This window comes from Pithys albifrons, chromosome Z (assembly GCF_047495875.1).
Source record: "Pithys albifrons albifrons isolate INPA30051 chromosome Z, PitAlb_v1, whole genome shotgun sequence".
Lineage (NCBI taxonomy): Eukaryota > Metazoa > Chordata > Aves > Passeriformes > Thamnophilidae > Pithys > Pithys albifrons.
In genome coordinates this window covers 17818184-17834778 of record NC_092497.1, presented here as the reverse complement: position 1 = coordinate 17834778, position 16595 = coordinate 17818184, and the positions used below count along the sequence as shown (strand labels likewise).

The following is a 16595-nucleotide window of genomic DNA, read 5'->3' as shown; positions in this document are numbered from 1 at the left end:
AGGAAAAAACAGATTTTTTAAATTGGCAAAAAGTCCTTTCTTACCAGAAACCCTCCTTTTGGGTTAGTCACTAAGGTTGTTCCAAGAGTCATGTTTTCTTTTACTTCCACAACATTAGGAACTGAAGTAGCAGCTATAAATAGATTAAAATGTTAAGTATTTGGGAACATGAAAACAAAATGTTTAAGTATATATCCCCTAGTATGGAGCTTCCAGCTTCTAAAATAAAACCCAGACTGACACTGGTTTCAATAAATATTTTAGCGCTCTTCCTCCTTCTTCTTCAATTGCAACAATCAAGAAAAATTTCTGGAACTGGCTTTTATCCAGAAAACTTGTCTGGGTTGCTGTCTCAAATAGTTTTCTTCAACCGCAAAATAAGAAAAAAAGTAAAAAAGCACTATGAAAGCAAGATACTACTACTCAGTTTTGCTAATTAGAAAAAAACTCCACATTCATTTTCTTACCTTGTCTTGCTAAGAATGACTGAACAACTTTTATTTTTGCTACTGTTACATTACATTATTGACATTTAGGTTTTCAAGTGAAAAGGGAAAATAAAAAATATCATGACAGGTGTATTTAGTGCAATTCATATTACCAGGAATTCTTTTCCAGTCTACATCATGTATCTCTTGAAATGAGCAAGAAAAGTATTAGTATTTACCTATGTCATATTAAGATGCATCAGCCTCATTACGTTTTCATCAAAAGCTCACTCATGGCATTATGAAGGCTCTTGTTGGCTTTAAAGAGCTTTTAAAAGGGTAGTCAATGAAATTGTATTCCAAGGCCTTTCTGGCTTCATGGCCAGGACTGCCAACCACAGTGAGTCAATGTCAGTCATAATTACCCACATGCCCATTCTAAAACTATGAACAGGTTTTCCATTGGACAATGAAAATCCTTAAAATAAAATCATTTTTAGTGTTACAAACACAACTTACCTCACATTTAGCTCTGGAGTCCTAAGTAAATCTTCCCTATAGAAACTTTTCCAATGCATATTTATTACCTAAAAATCTCCTAAGAACTGACCTCTGTTATTCCTGCACATGAGACAGCTTTATTTCCTTTCATACCTGGTAGGTTCAGCTTCACGCAGGGTGATTGGCTGTCCCTTCCTACAGGGCATTTGTAGACATCACCCGTTCTTTTCTCAGGTTGGCCAACTAACGGGGCACCAATAAGTACCCTGCAAATGAATTAAGTTACTTGAAATTTCTTCTTTCTTACAAGGCACAAAAATCAGCAAATAAAACTTATGCAGAGATCACAGCTGCAGTAAGCTCTTGTACTAGTAGCACAGGATGGAGAACAAGAGAAGTATCTATTATGCTAGATACAAGGCAAATAATAAGGACACAGAAAGAAAAGGGCTTATATACCAAGTTACAAAACAGAGTAACATATTTTAAAAATTACAGTAGAAAATAAAAGCAATATTGATTGGTGGATGACAAGTAGTAGAAGTAATACAAAAGGAAAGATCTGTTTTATTTAATATGTTCTTCGTCTTCACAATATTTCAGGTGAAAACTTCTTTTCCATGCTCAGAGACCAAATACCAAAGAAGATGGTCACAAGCACGCAGAAGAAGAATTCAGTCTAAATAACATGGACCGGCAGTGTAAAATACACCATTTTCTCTCTCATTAATAACATGTGTTAGTGTAAGAAATTTCAAATTTTTAAGATACAGAAAAGCTGAGTGTGCTTGATGTCCTACGGAAGGTGACCAATGCTCATCAGCATGACAAGGCTGTTTTATGTATTTAAGTATCAACATACAGATTTTCTTTTATAGAGGTAGATACTCTGAAACGATTTACAGCAGCTTTAGAGTTTAATTTCAGAAGTGTCCAGATGTAGCACACTAGATTGTATCACTGTCTTCCTTCAGCGACTGGTAGTGTCACCCTTTCCAGCTCATATTATTGTTTGGTTTTGAAAGGTTTCAGGACAGTTTACAACAATACAGCTTACTTCGCAAAAACTGAGCTCCTACAATGGTTTCCATTTCCTGGTGGTCTAAATTAGCTCAAAGAAGGTCATTATTATTATTCTCTCATGACCCTCATGCAAATGTGTATTTAAACAATTTCAGCAGTCAAGAACTAGCCTATTTAAAAGCAGTCTGAGCAATTTCATTTCTGTGGACACTCCCTATGGCTAATGGTGAACACCATGTTGCAGTGATGGACAGACTCTGGCAGTCAGACAGCCCAAGCACTTGCAGGCTGGATTGCTCAGGCACTGCAGAACAGTCTGACCTTGCTGTTGCTCCTGTCTGCCCACAGGAGTCCCTGGGTTTACCAAGAATGTGAAATTATTGACAAAGCTCTGTGAAAACCAGAGCAACCTGCAAAGAATGATGGACATCTCAGGTTTCCCAAACCTTTAACCATGCAATTGTTATTTCAACCCTCCAGCCCAGTTGTCAGCCTGCAAAGTTTGCTTTAACAAGGGAAAAACGTAAGCAGGTGTTTATAAAAAGAGCAAGAAGCAATGATATGAGTAAGCATGCCAAAATGCAACCTCTACTTTGAACAACAGGAAGGAAAAGAGAGGTTAAGATAAAGGCTCCAACTCCCAAATGCAAATATATTACCATTTGTAAGGCATAATTAGTGCTCCAAAAGGGAAGGCTAAGGGAGTACGGTACTAATAAACATTTTCATGGAGAAATCTTCCCACCAGTTAAAAAACTCAGTTCAGACAGCCTCTGACAGAAAACTTTGGGAAAAAAAAAGGCATAATAGAGATTACTTAGGTAAAACAGGAGTAATTTCTTTGCAAATATATGAACAGAAAAAAAAGATGAAGACTTCATTTGGTAAATGTTAAAAACGAGGTTCAGGAAAAAAAAGAGTCCTTTCTCAGCTCCATCAATGAGGGAATTTATCACTTTTGTGAAGTCATTTACATCTTTGAGGAGAAAAATGCAGGTATGAATTTGGATCTTTCACTCTCCAAGCCCTTCCATGTTTCCTCAGGCCTGTGCATTAGTTTAAGAAATATGACTGACAGAATCAGACCCTTACTTAAAAATAGAAGTATAGCACCTGAGTCATTGAATACCTGATAATTTGAAGTGTTCATTAAAAAAAAAAAAATAAAAAGAGCTTACCATTTCCCTTCCTCATTTTCATACTGCTGGACTGTGTACCCAAACATGTCTTCCAGAGGCCCACTGAAGGTCATTGCATTTTTCACATCAACGTTGGAAGTGTGGACAAAGTGAAAGAGAGCTATAAAAATATCATTATTTAAAAAAATCAGTATGAAGAAGTACACATAAACCCCAGTATTCCTAAGAAATCAAAATTCAAATAACCAAAGGTACAAGATGGTTTGGAAGGGGCATTTGGGGCATATGATTCACAGTTTTTAAGATATATAAAACATACTTCCTCATACATAGATACAGCTACATCCAGAGATGTTAGCAACTGGACTTCTGCATCCAAGACATACTTTGCAAAACTCATTATTCATTTTTAAATCACAATTCAAATAACATTAAGTAGAAGATTATTACAATTAGTCATAAATAACTTTTAGTTTTTAATCCTTTTATATTCCTTTATTCATTTCAAATGTCAGAATTTTTCACAAAATGCTCTTTCCCTCATTCAAGGTAGTAGTTCTCAAGGTATCTTAAACTGAGAATCAACTCATTTTTAACTCTTTGCAGTAGATACACATAGGAAAAGAGGGAAAACTTTCAGATGTATTTAATTTTAATCTATATTAGATTAAAAAGTACATAGTTTTAATTCTATTCTAGAGTACCTGTAAACTTTTGTTATTTGAAAAAGAATAGAATACATTTTTAATGAGCCCATATAGTGATATCTCCATAGTATCTACATGTGATCATTTACAGAACTCCAACATTTACATATTCAGGCAAAGTTGCTCTCCAGTGGTCATCTTGGACTATGATGAGGTAAGTCAAGATAGCAAATGCTTCTTCTGACTCATTTCCCATACCCTAAAGTTTAGGGATCATCATCAAGGAAAATGCAGTAAAACTATGACTGTATAGCAAGTTTCAGAAAAATGTGCTATATAGGGTAAGAACTAAGATTGAAGTGATACCTATAATCCGCTGCAAGGCTCATTAAGATGCAAAAAATACTGTTTATATATAAAACCAAAGCTATTTATCTTTTATTTATTATTTCTTCTAGTGATCTCTTCCATCTTTTTAAGTTTCAACAGCAACCACTGACTCTGTCACTACAGAGCTGTATAATTCACAAGAGCCAAAAATTAGTTGAATTTGTAGAACTTCAAGACTGCTTGAAAACACAATTACACACAAGTTTAATTTTAAAAAGTATTTTCTGATCATTTGCTGACATTTAACAGTTACATAAAAATACTCAAATCCATAGTATTTGCTGCCTGTCAAAGCATCTAAGTAATGTACAGTTAAAACACGTGTGTGTTATTCACCATTCAGTCAATGATATTCTCATGGAAAACTTGTTACTATAATTAAGGTCCCATGTGGTCAATGTTAATCTGTCTCTCTCAGCATCTTATTTCCTGCCTAATACAGTAAAATTATCACAGAAGACTCCATTTGTCACTCAGTAGGTATTTCCAGTTTCACTGGACAGCAAAAAAGGAAAAGTTTCATTTGTGTTATTTTAGGTTTTCCTCCAGTCATAGTCAGGAAATATAAAGAAGTGAAAAAACTACAACAGAGATTACTTTACTCTTCAAAAAATATTCATTGAAATTGATAAGAAAAAATTAATGGCTGACAGCCTGATGGGAAATAATTTGCTGCAAAATATGTTGTCTTCCTTAAACCTTTACGTTTAAAGAGATTCTGCTATACCTGTTCATGTGCAATAGGTGTTTTCCTCCCCTACTCCTGGCCATCAAAGTACAATTAAAATGAAAAACCCAACAATTTTTAGCAATTCAGGAAAGATATCACCAGTTCAGATCATCTTTTGTTAAATTTCAGAGTAAAAGCAATTGCAATTATTACTTTTGTGAGGGATTCCAACCATGTCATTTAGACACCCAACTTACCTCTTAGACAATAAAATGATACTAATGGGATCACCTGTTAAAGTAACTAAGTTCATTATTTATTTGAAGAAGAAAGGTAGATGCAAAATCTATCCATTGCCCCTTTATCTCTGGAAGTCTGTTCACTTTAGCCCCTGAATAAAATGGACAAAACATCCTTCTAGAGGTCCTGGGAGACATGTTATTCCCTTTCTCACCTTAGGATGATGTTCAACACATATTATGATATGAAATATTAAAGGCCACAAATTGCAGCTCATTTCTTCCTTTTACTTTTCCTAAAGTGACCAAAGGCTACGTGTGTTCTGTTCACTCCACCACAATATCCTCCATCATTATTCCATCATCTGCTGATAAACAAGGAATTTCATCACTATGTTGCAGCATTGTGTTTTTTACTGCCTGTTCATTATATAAATGGTCTTTGAATTAGTTTCCTGAATTGGTTATGCAACATTGTCACATCCCATAGTTGTAATGCATATGCTTCTAATATTCAGAGATATAGCAGACAGCTGAAATGTATGAAATGCTAAAACAAGTAAACTAGAAGAGGAATAGGAAATGCCCGCTATCTGCTACTAACCACCCAAATCCTCATGCTTCTGACTGAGGTCAAATTGGAACCGACAATGACAGCGCTTTCTTATAAAAACTAAAGCTACAGAAACCAAAAGAAGATGGATGGTCAGAAACAAGAAGGAGTTGGTGAGTCCACACAACAGAACAGATCTGTAGACCTTGTTGACCAAGAATGCTTTGGATGCTAAATGTAATATGTTCAATGGCGAATGGAATAAATTAACGAAAGACAAAACTACTGTAGGTTACAAACCATACAGAATGCACATCTGCTTCAGGAAATTCCCTTAGCTGGAAATACTTGAAAACTGGTAGAGGAATGTTCTATATGCTTGCTTAGTTACTTTTTGTCCCTAGCTATTGGTTTACATGTACTCCTGCAGACATAATACTGGTCAAAATCTTGATTTGATCCAGCGTGGTTGTCCTTTTGCTCTCTCATCTTCCCCTTTTATCTTAGCCAGAATTCAGAAGCTTTCTTGATACAGACTTGATACACAAACTGTGTGGCATTTTAACATGCAAATGTACTCCATGGCCTTCTGTGGCTTCCATGTGCCATGAAATATCATGAACAAAATGTTTTTCCATAAAAGTAAGGATCAGGATAAGCAGTGTAAGATTAATTTATAAATAGTTAATAGATTTGAAGGTAGCTTACTGCATTTTCCATAGATCTCGTGAAAGGAAATCTTACAAGTCAAGGAGACGTTCAAATCTGCAGATGGCAAATGAAAAAGTGAAATTTACGGTGACCTACTTTACACTGCTAACTAACAAAAATCTACTGATTCATGGCAACTTGGCCATGAATATTCAGAATACTTAAAAATATCATGATTGTGACTGTGAAAATTATATTAATAAAAGTGTCTAGCTTGAACTCTTTCAAACGTCCAGTTTCTGTGTAAGATGGCATGCACTCTCTACTGTTTCCAGCTAACTTGTGTATATGAATTAAAAAGACTGTTGGCAGAAGCAGTGGAAAAAGGAGAGCTGCAGCGAAGTTGGAGAGGATTCTTTCCAGAGTTGTGGGTATTAAGGAGAAAAAAACATTTTTCATAAGGTACATAGTATTAGACTTAATCATAATCAATGTACATAAATTAAACTAAGATTTTGAATTATTTCATGTTATGTTAACTGAATGTCTTTTAACAGATCTGAAATGACTGATACAGATCAGAAACACAGAATATAAATGTTTATCAAAGCTCAAAACTGAAATTACAGTTTTAATTTCATGTTCTACAAGAAACAAGGCACTGCAGAAAACTTGGGACAATGTCCCTCTCATTACTGATTTAAACTGAAGGGAACATGAGCTGATGCATGTGCCATTCTCTGCTTAGCACAGCTTGTACCTATATGTGAAAGGTTAACAGTCACCAAGACAACAACACAAATATTATTTCTATTACAAACCTAGAGTAGTAGCTCATACTTGTCCAGTAGCCACTAATAAATTTTTTTCTGTTTTATTTAACGAGTTCTTTTAGCTAAATGTTCATGCTGTCTGGATGGTTATTCTGCCTCTAAACCACACAGATTTCTCTGGTACTTGTCCATCAGCATATTGCCGAGCCACTCTAACTTTATAAACACAGAACTGTAAAATTGGCACCCTTATTTTTCTAGAACAGAGAAATATAAACATAACTCAAACTACAGGAAAAAACCTAACCTGTTTTTTAACTGATGAAAAATAGATCACCACAAATCATCCACAATAAATGACATCATGGAGACTGACTTAGGCAGAAGAGAGTAAATTGAGTTAGAATGTTTTACCTGTGTATGGCATGTAGCAAAAAACAACTTCATCCTCTATAAACAGGGGTTAGCCTGATAAATAAAGATGTTTTCTTTCAAAAACAAGAAAGGACAAATTTACACTTAGCATTGAATAGGGCTAACACATTGACTGTGCATTAATTCTCCCTATCAGCCTGTGGTCAAGAGATATTATTGTTTCATTTCACACTGCTATAGCATTTCAGTTGTCTTTATCTTCATCTGCATTTTGCAAGAAGAGACTGAAAGAAAACAAGTCTAAGTGCAATCAGTGAGGACACTAACACAAGTAGACACGTCTTGCAAAAGTAAGCACAACTGGAAAACACTGGGAAATTAAAAAAAAGTTTAAAAATCAGACTGCTTACATCTTGGGATATAAAAGGGGATAGAGAAATTTAAACTGAAGATTATAATAATATTAAAACGCTTTATACAGTTTTCATATAATTGCACTTGCAAAAAATTGCTTTAATGTTTGTACAGCAGTATTACAACGAATGTTGTTATAAAGATATTTTAAAGACCTGCTAACAGCACAAGTGTGCACTACAGCAACAGGGAACTGTACATCTGATCGAAATCTAAAAGCTAAGTCATTAGAAAAGATGTCCTAGTTTATAAAGCAATAACCGACTGCCTTTAGAAGTATGTTATGCTGATGCTGCAAAGACTACCTGTCTCTCATGATCTTAGAAAATATATAAAACAAACAGCTTGAAAGGATGGAATTGGGATGGTGGTGAAAGTGACTAAGTGAGGGAAGCAGAACTGGGAGCACTGGTGTGGCCTCACACAAAAGCTTATTATCACGACAGTGGCAAATAGTGTTATTCTTTGCAATTAGAAAACTCTTTCACCTGAGGAAATTGATACCACAGTGGGTTGGCACCTGCAGCCCATGCTGCAGCTTTCAGCTAGCTGGAATCAAACCAGCAACAGAGAACAAACGGTGTCCTTCAGTAAGCACAGTACTGGGCCTCAGGAAAACAAAACCTCCTGAAAGCTGGATCTTTTAGCTGCATCAGCATAGCACCATGGACTTGGGTCAGGGCTGGACTGCATCTGGCTGGAAGGTTAAACATGCAACTGCTTGCCAAGACATACCTATGAAAATGCTATTTATGAAATTGTGGCTCAAACATGTGAAAGTGGATTTTTTGCAGGACCAGCAAATCTACACATTTTAGTTTTTTGCTTCATTTGTGATAATCTCAATGCAGAATTACACAGCCCTGTCTTATGAAAAAGATTTAGCCACAAGTAGATGAAAATACAACCGAGTGGTACAATGGCTGTCTGTGACTTTGGGGGCCACAGTGCTCTGGCCTTTAATGTGGAAGGTCAAGGAGGCTGCAGCAAGAGTTCCCACTGCATTCAGTTATGGCTGGCTAAATATCAATGTATTTCAAATAAAGCTGCATATTAAAAAAAAATCAACTTCTGACTTTTACAGTAGTGGTTAAATCAAACATTTTATTTTTCTGGGCTACAAAAGAACCTTTGTATAATTTTGCCTCCAGCATTTTTTCTTTATTCTTTAAGCCTTAAAAAGCAAAAGACTGACTTTCTGGAAAGAAACTGAGTAAGTAAAAACCCATTTCTTATTAAAAGTAGATAAATACCCCAAAAGACCAAGAAATATATATTTGAAAATAATTCCAGATTCAGCAGCCACATGCTTTTCAAAACATATTAAATGCCTTGTACAACCCATTAAATAAAGCTTCCTTTGCTGGTTTTGCACTAAATGTTTTGTGCCGGAAAATAGCTTTATAAATCAGCATCAAGTCTGAAAATACACTGAATCAATGCTTTGTAATGTGATCCCAAATGAATACAACAATGAAACAGGCAAAATTTTTGGAAATATAATGGCAGAGACCAAGATTATGTGCCCCATTCAGTTAAAGTCATCAGAATTAAATTATTTTGTTCCTAATTTGGAAAGTAGTCCTCTCATCAGCACAATTCTTAGCAGTGTCTCACAGAAGGAATAAAAATGCCTTACAAATATATGGTCACATGCAGAAGACTTTGTGAGGTCTGCTACTAGTCCTGTGCAGATGTATGGAGGCTTAGCAAATTCAGCAGCTTGATGGAAGCAAAATAACTCCTAGAAAATGTTTCATCTTGTCTCCAGTGATTTGTAGTCCATCTTTTGGATGAAGTTTTTCCATCAACACTTAACTCCATTCAAGTCCCTATAATCTTTGAGTTTCCCTCTCTGCCCTTTCTCCTTTGCTATCAAAGACCATCTCCTCACGAACACCTCACTATAACTTTCATTTCCTACCATATCGCTTTTTCTGTAAGCCCATGGAACGCCCTTTTTTTTTTTTTTGAGATAGACCCTATTTATACTCATCTACAACTGTCATATTACATGCAGAAAGCATAGGTAAAATGAAATAAACCCCAGAAGGAAGAGTAAACTGAATCCCAATTTTGTGGGTTGATGTCTTGTTGCTCTAAGCTTTACACTGTGTAGCCTTGCTGAAACCAGCAGGTACACCTAGTGCTGTGGAAACACATGTTAACAAGCTGCAGAGTCACTTCTTCCACAGAGATTTTTCATTTCACCTCATGATGTTAGCTACTGTGTTTTTCCTACACTAGCTTGCATATTTTTTTGTATTACAGATTAATTTTGTAGCTCTTAGTCTAAAAAAAAGGCAAAGTAGATTCAATATGAATCTTACTGTTTCTAATAAAGAAGTATAATGCCAATTATCAAAAGTGCTACCATTCTCATAATCTGGAATAATTAATAATTATTTCTAAGTATTCATTATATAATTCCTAGGAAATCAAATTCTGCAACACTTGATTAATGGGAGGAAGCAAACACAATCTTTCTTTCATTGTTATGCAAGTAGCTTCCATACTTTTTCTAGCTTATCTAATCACATTAATTACATCACTTCAAACAGTTCCTCTAACTTTATGCCTGTGATTCAATCCAAAGACATGGCTGGTTTGAGAAATAGATAGCACAAAGAAGGTAAACCCATTACTACTTGGTTTAAAAAAATAAAAAAGATATGACCATCCTTACATAGTGCCATTTCATTATAGTTAACAATTTATTACTTTTAAATGTATCTGAGTCAGAGATGTAGCTTACAACATCAGAGTTGAAGCTCATTATAAAAACACATGAGAATTTGTAGAACTATGTCAGAAATTTCGAGGCAGAGATTTAAGTGTATTACATGTTCAATAGTAAGTGTCATTTGCCATTCAAGGGAGGTTTATTTTGAAAACATGGAGATTGGTGACTTGCCATTATGTAACGTGGCCTAAATATTTCATAATTTTAGTATACTAACATAGGGACTAAGGAAGAAAAAGTCCTGGATACTCATGGTACTGGTGAATCCCTTGAGTTGGAAGAAATTACTGCTTCTCAGTGTTGAAATGTGAACTGCAAAAGAAATTGTCTACATATTTTTAATTTTCTTTTTAATCCATACTTTGTACTCTCTTTTTTTCATTGCCAACTTGCAACCTAACTTTGAAAAAATAAAATCTGTCAAAAAGCAGAGAGAACTGCCAAACACTGTAGACAAATTAATGCACTTCTGAGGGAAGATACAGTCCCACTATGCTGTTATTTACATATAAAAAAGTCTAAGTAGACTTCAAGGGAACATGAACCATAGCACCAAAGAAACCACAAAACAAATCACTCTATCTGATACACTTCACCAGTCTACCACATCAAACTTAAAACCTACCTATAAAATGCTCCAGGACAGAAATTCCTTTCAAAAATTCTGGGAAATGTGATAATCTGAGAACTGATGCAAAAAATGCATAACTGAAAACTCACATTACCATATACCTATGCCAACAACAGTGTGCTTCCTTCTCTCCCTGAGAAGGGACACCTCTCAAGGTTACTCCTTGAGGCTGAGAGATTCCTTGACACAGCACATCCTCAGTAAGTGAAAAACAGCATAATAACAGCCAAACTTTGACATCTTAGCTAAGTGATACAAAGGATTGATTGGGCACCTATAATCCTCTAGAAATAAAAAACATTGACCAATCTGGGAATTTAGAAGACATATAATCCTTTAGAAATAAACAACATTGACCAATCTGGGAATTTAGAAGACATTTAGAAAGCAAGGGGGTCCTTTCTGAACCTGATGACCCAATTAGATGGTCGCCCTTACAGCTTTATCTGCCTTTATCCACTACAGTGTAAATTGTAAAGTGTACTTTGACATTAAATTTTGTGAAACCATCATTGCATGTACCAGGGAATTTTGTCAATTCACTGATTTATATCAATAAAACATATTGATGCTTCACCCATCTGAGGGAAGTGCATCACTCCATTTCTAGCATGGACAAAGGACAATCATTTCTTTGCTTACCTAACTTGGTATCCTAATTTTTAATTCACCCCCCAAGTTGTTTTCAGTGGTTGTTGGGTAATTTTACTTAAGGCTATTATCAGAATACAAATGCTTTGGGTGGCAATAAAGATTTTCTGAAAAGCAGCAACTTTTTCGATTTCTTTATTTCACAATGACTACAAAATTCTGTGTTTCATCGCCTTATGCTGAGCATAACCATTGGCTTGCCCTCAACTGAATCACTCAAGGCTTCAGGAAGAGAAGAAAGCCTCCAAAAGGAAGTGTAAATATCCTGGTATGACCCTCTCACACCCAGCTACCTAGAGCAATACAGAACTTAAATCCAAACCAATTTCTACATAGTACAGCAAACCCATACTTTACAAAATGCATCAATACCAATTCAGCTGTGATCCTTTTTTTTTTTTAGTGCAATGGAAAGAAAAAGATGGAAGCTTACAAATGTCTAGTTTTTCCTTTGGTCCTATAGAACTCTGCTGTGCCGTGATTTTGGGGAGAAAAAAAATCAAAAGCAAGCAGAAAGCCTGACCAAGCAAAAATGACAGACCCAAGTGGGGCATAGACACTTCAGAATTACACCTCAGATGTGTATGTTAAAAGAAAAAAATCAACTTGCAAACTACAGTCAACTCTCTAAGTTGTTTAGAGAGACAACTTAGCTATTATTTCTGATAATAAATCTATTATAGTTTTCACTGTAATACAACAGAACATGCATTTTTTTATCTGAGCCATCTCCTAGTGGAGTAAGAGGGAACCACTATTTTTCTGTAGCTTCTTATGTCATGGCTACATAAAACAGAATTCTGTTTCCCTGTTCACAATATGTATTCCCATACTCCACCAGTGACTTGAAAACTCTTAAACTTTAAACTGGTTCTTAGTTCTACGGCTTAGACTACTTTTCAGACGGACTTGTTAGCTAAAGCTCGCAGGTTCCAAAAAAAATGGAAATCAAAAGAATATTCACAAAGTTGAACTCTATTTAAAATGCACAGGGAAACACTACATCAGTCTAACATAGAAATAGTTTTACTAATGTAAGTATCCTAGTGGTTTAAAATATTTTTTAAAATTTAAATAATCATACCTGCAGCTTTCTGAAAGCTGAACTGGAGAGTAAGGGATAAAACCTATTGTTGCTAAAGGCAAATTTTGAAAAGTATAAAAATGCCTGACATCGAGCTTGAACTCAAAAAATGAACCATCATCCAAATAATTCCTTTTTCCTATTGCTGTATTGTTAATTGTGTGCAGTGAATCAACTGTATTGTCAATAATACTTTTCAAGATTTTTTATTTTTTACTTTCTCTCCTATTGGTAACCAGAAAAACTACTACAGTGAGAACATAGTTGATATGAGATTGCTACAGGCAGTAATGGAAAATAAGTCACATATTTGTTGAAATGCTGGAATTTCACCATGAATGGACCCCAGATGCTCGCGCTCTCACACAAGGTCAGATGGAAATGGCTCTTCAACTCCAACTGCACAGTAGTGAAATGCCCACAGGGTAAGCCAACGCTGTCCTGCAAGAACGGGGGGCAGCAGTGTTTGCACAGATCAGTTCTGCTTTCCTCACAGCAAAATCCTGAGCCTGTTGCAAGCATCTGCCAACATTGGCAATAACAAATAAGACATACAGAGCTTTCCTGGTTTGAAGTTTATAACTACTCACTGATAAAAGAGAAGATAATCCTCAATCAGTCCTTACTTGTCTCTACCTGTGCATTGTTAATGGTTGTAAGAAATCTTTTATTGCATTCAATAATTAAAAAAACATGGTTCTGTGATAACATGGAGTTTACACGTGTAACTGAAAAATTCAAGCAGACAAGAATGTGAGACTGCAAATTAACACAGTGGTCATTAAATCCGGGGCGGTTCCATGGTGTAAAGGACTCTGAATCCCACGGACCTGAGTTCCAGCCTCAGTGGGACCATCCCCAGGCAGTTCAATGCCTCACTGCCATACCATCCCGTCAGATCTCGGATGCTCAGCAGGGTCAGCCCCACTTAGTACCGTGTGCTGTGACAGTCCTGAGGACTTCCCTGTCACTGTCCAAGCTTGCTCGGCCATGGCAGATGGACCTTACAACCTAAACAGTGGGGCCAGTTCTGGGCATGCTGTGCCTCACCTAAAAAATTCACTGCGCAGGCTGAAAGGGCACACCCATGTGGGGAGAGCCCTGCCCAAATCTTTGTTCACTATGTCTGACCATACATACATACAATACACACATTAAATCCAATCTTCCATGAACTTCACCATAAAAGTTAAGGCTTCAAAAAACACCACGACACACATATGAAAGATGCTGCACCCCAATCAAAACTGAAGATCAGCAATAAAAAGGTTTATTCATTTGGACAAAAAAACCAAAACCCCCCCAAAACAACTGGTATTGCACTAGGCAATTCATATCACTACTGCTAAATATATTTATTTACTTCAATAGCTTTACTCCTCTTATGGTCTGAGACAATCACAAGGACTTTTCACAAGCTTGACATTTTATTTGATAGTAGCTAATCTCCATCTAACCATGAGGTAAGTAGGATTTACAGGTAATGGATAAATCCAAACTTTCTGTAAATTATTAATGGAGCAGTAAACCAGAAAATGGCATACAGTGTTCTTGAAATCATCAGAAAAAAAACCAAAACTGAAATGCCAACTTCCCACTGGTATCACTCAGCTGAAATAAGCACAGAAGATGCACCTCTAGTGTATGCTAGAAACTTATGCCCTGAAATAATCATGTGTGACATGTTTGGACGACAGTATGGCCAAGATCAGTGACTATTCCACTGTCATTTCTCAGTGCAGTTAGGAAATAAAGTAATTTTAAAAACTTCAGTAGAAGTTGATGGACATTTAAAATTCTTCTTTTAAGTGGCTTATTTTTATAGTCAAGACACCTTTTTTTTCTATTTAAAAAGTTAATCAATTCTCCAAAGCCAGTATATAGCCATGAATTATCAGTACTGATTAGAAACATACTGAAAACTTTAGCATAATATGCATCACCAACCACATCTACTTAAAGACTGTGGCACTCAAGTACCAGTAAGAGCATAAACATCTCTTTTCCTGTACCATTGCTGTAGGGATTTTACAGGCAAACTAGTTGAAATCACTGCAAAATTAATCCTGGGACCTCTAACTACACATGTTCTTTTTACTGGTCAATAAACAATTCAGGGAAATTTGGAACTAGCCATGAAGAGGTTATGTAAGGAAGGTTTGTTTCCACCCCAAAAAATTAAAGCTGGGTTCTAGAGATAGGAAAACATCCTGTTTTATAGATGCAGTTTAAGATAGAATTTTCTACATGAATTGCTGGCACTAAGAACTTAACGTTTCCCACCCACAGCACTGAAGTACACCCATGAGTTTAAAGATATCTGTCTGGATCAGGCCTATTTTGAAAGTATGATCATGGTACCAGGATGTTTCAAAAAGAACCTGTTACTTTTCCTTTCAAACGTTTGCATCACCTACACAGAAGTACCATGAAGTTTAACAGTAAGGAAATTTTATTTTCTTGTGTGGATACCACTTTGAAGTTTTGGGGTTAAATGTGACTCAGTCTTCTAAAGCCAACAGGAGCTGCATGTGAAAAACAAGACCTCCCAAAAAGGCACAAATGAACCTCATACCACCACCTTATGTCTCACAACATCCCTCTTGCAAATATGTGCTACCTTATCACAGACTTAACATCAGTTACTGCAAGTGGTACTTTAACTAGTTCCAGCAGCAGAGACTGGCAGATCACTTCCAGCTCTTCCTTCCTGCCCAGCTCTGAGGCAGCATAGCACCACTTATGCTGAGCTCATTTTATTCTTCTTTGGTCTGCAGTTCTTTGGATACCACAGTTGCCTTTGTGTGAAACACTTTTCCAAGCTGTTCCAAGAGACACAGAGGACCAGCTCACAGCAGTTGACTTCAGAATTATTGAAGAAAACACACTTTCTAAAGAAAACACGTTTAATGATCAATGACTTGAGTTGGACACCTGTTTACAAACAAAACACTCAAAACTTATTTTTAATAACCTTTAAATCTCCTGAAGGACATCTAACTGGCAGAGACTGAAAGTACTCATTAAACCCTTATCAGGTCCCTAATCTAAGCATTTTTGCACCATTAGCTTAGACAGCTAATTCCTGTTTGACAGGAGGTCAGTGTTCTGTAATCTGGTTTGATTGTTGAGATATGGTGAGAACACATCACACCATGAGGTGCTAAGAATTGGACAGATATAAACAGGGCAACACAATGCTCCACTACAGTAAAAACAGCAAGTGCTCTGCTTCTGTTCCAAGCATGGGGTACAGGACTGCTGAATTGATTCATATCTGTTGCTGGCACCTACATCTCATTTTTCAGGATAAACAAATTCCATATAAAAGTGACCTTTTGCTCAGATTTTTTTCTGACTGCAAGGCTGTTCCAATTTCTCATTTTTCCACTAGTAGGAACTTTGTGCTCTCTAACATACATTAATTTCTTGCCAGTTCTTCTGTCAAAATAAAAGCACTTAAACTAGGGAACAAAGTAGTTTAAAAAGTGTTCTACAAGTGAAAACCTAAGTTTTAAAATACTAAGGCCTAAAGCCTTAGTATTTTTCAGTGACAATTTCCACGCTCTTCCCCCCATGCCCCCCCCCCCAAAATATAAATTGTCTTCAGAATTAGGAAAGGTCAGACTTAGTTGACAGCATTAATTGTCAACATGAATTTTGTTTTTTCTGAACGCTTAACT

General features: G+C 36.1%; 1 protein-coding gene across 1 annotated transcript in view; it reads right to left on the bottom strand.

The window, feature by feature from the left end:
* The window catches only part of ITGA1 (integrin subunit alpha 1), a 74319-nt gene that overhangs the window by 41969 nt on the left and 15755 nt on the right, over window positions 1–16595 (bottom strand). The window contains exons 2-4 of the mRNA XM_071580918.1: window positions 3131–3251; window positions 1083–1195; window positions 45–133 (exon numbers count right to left, since the gene is read on the bottom strand). Coding sequence (XP_071437019.1) covers window positions 45–133; window positions 1083–1195; window positions 3131–3251 — 323 coding nt within the window. The remainder of the gene's footprint in view (window positions 1–44; window positions 134–1082; window positions 1196–3130; window positions 3252–16595) is intronic.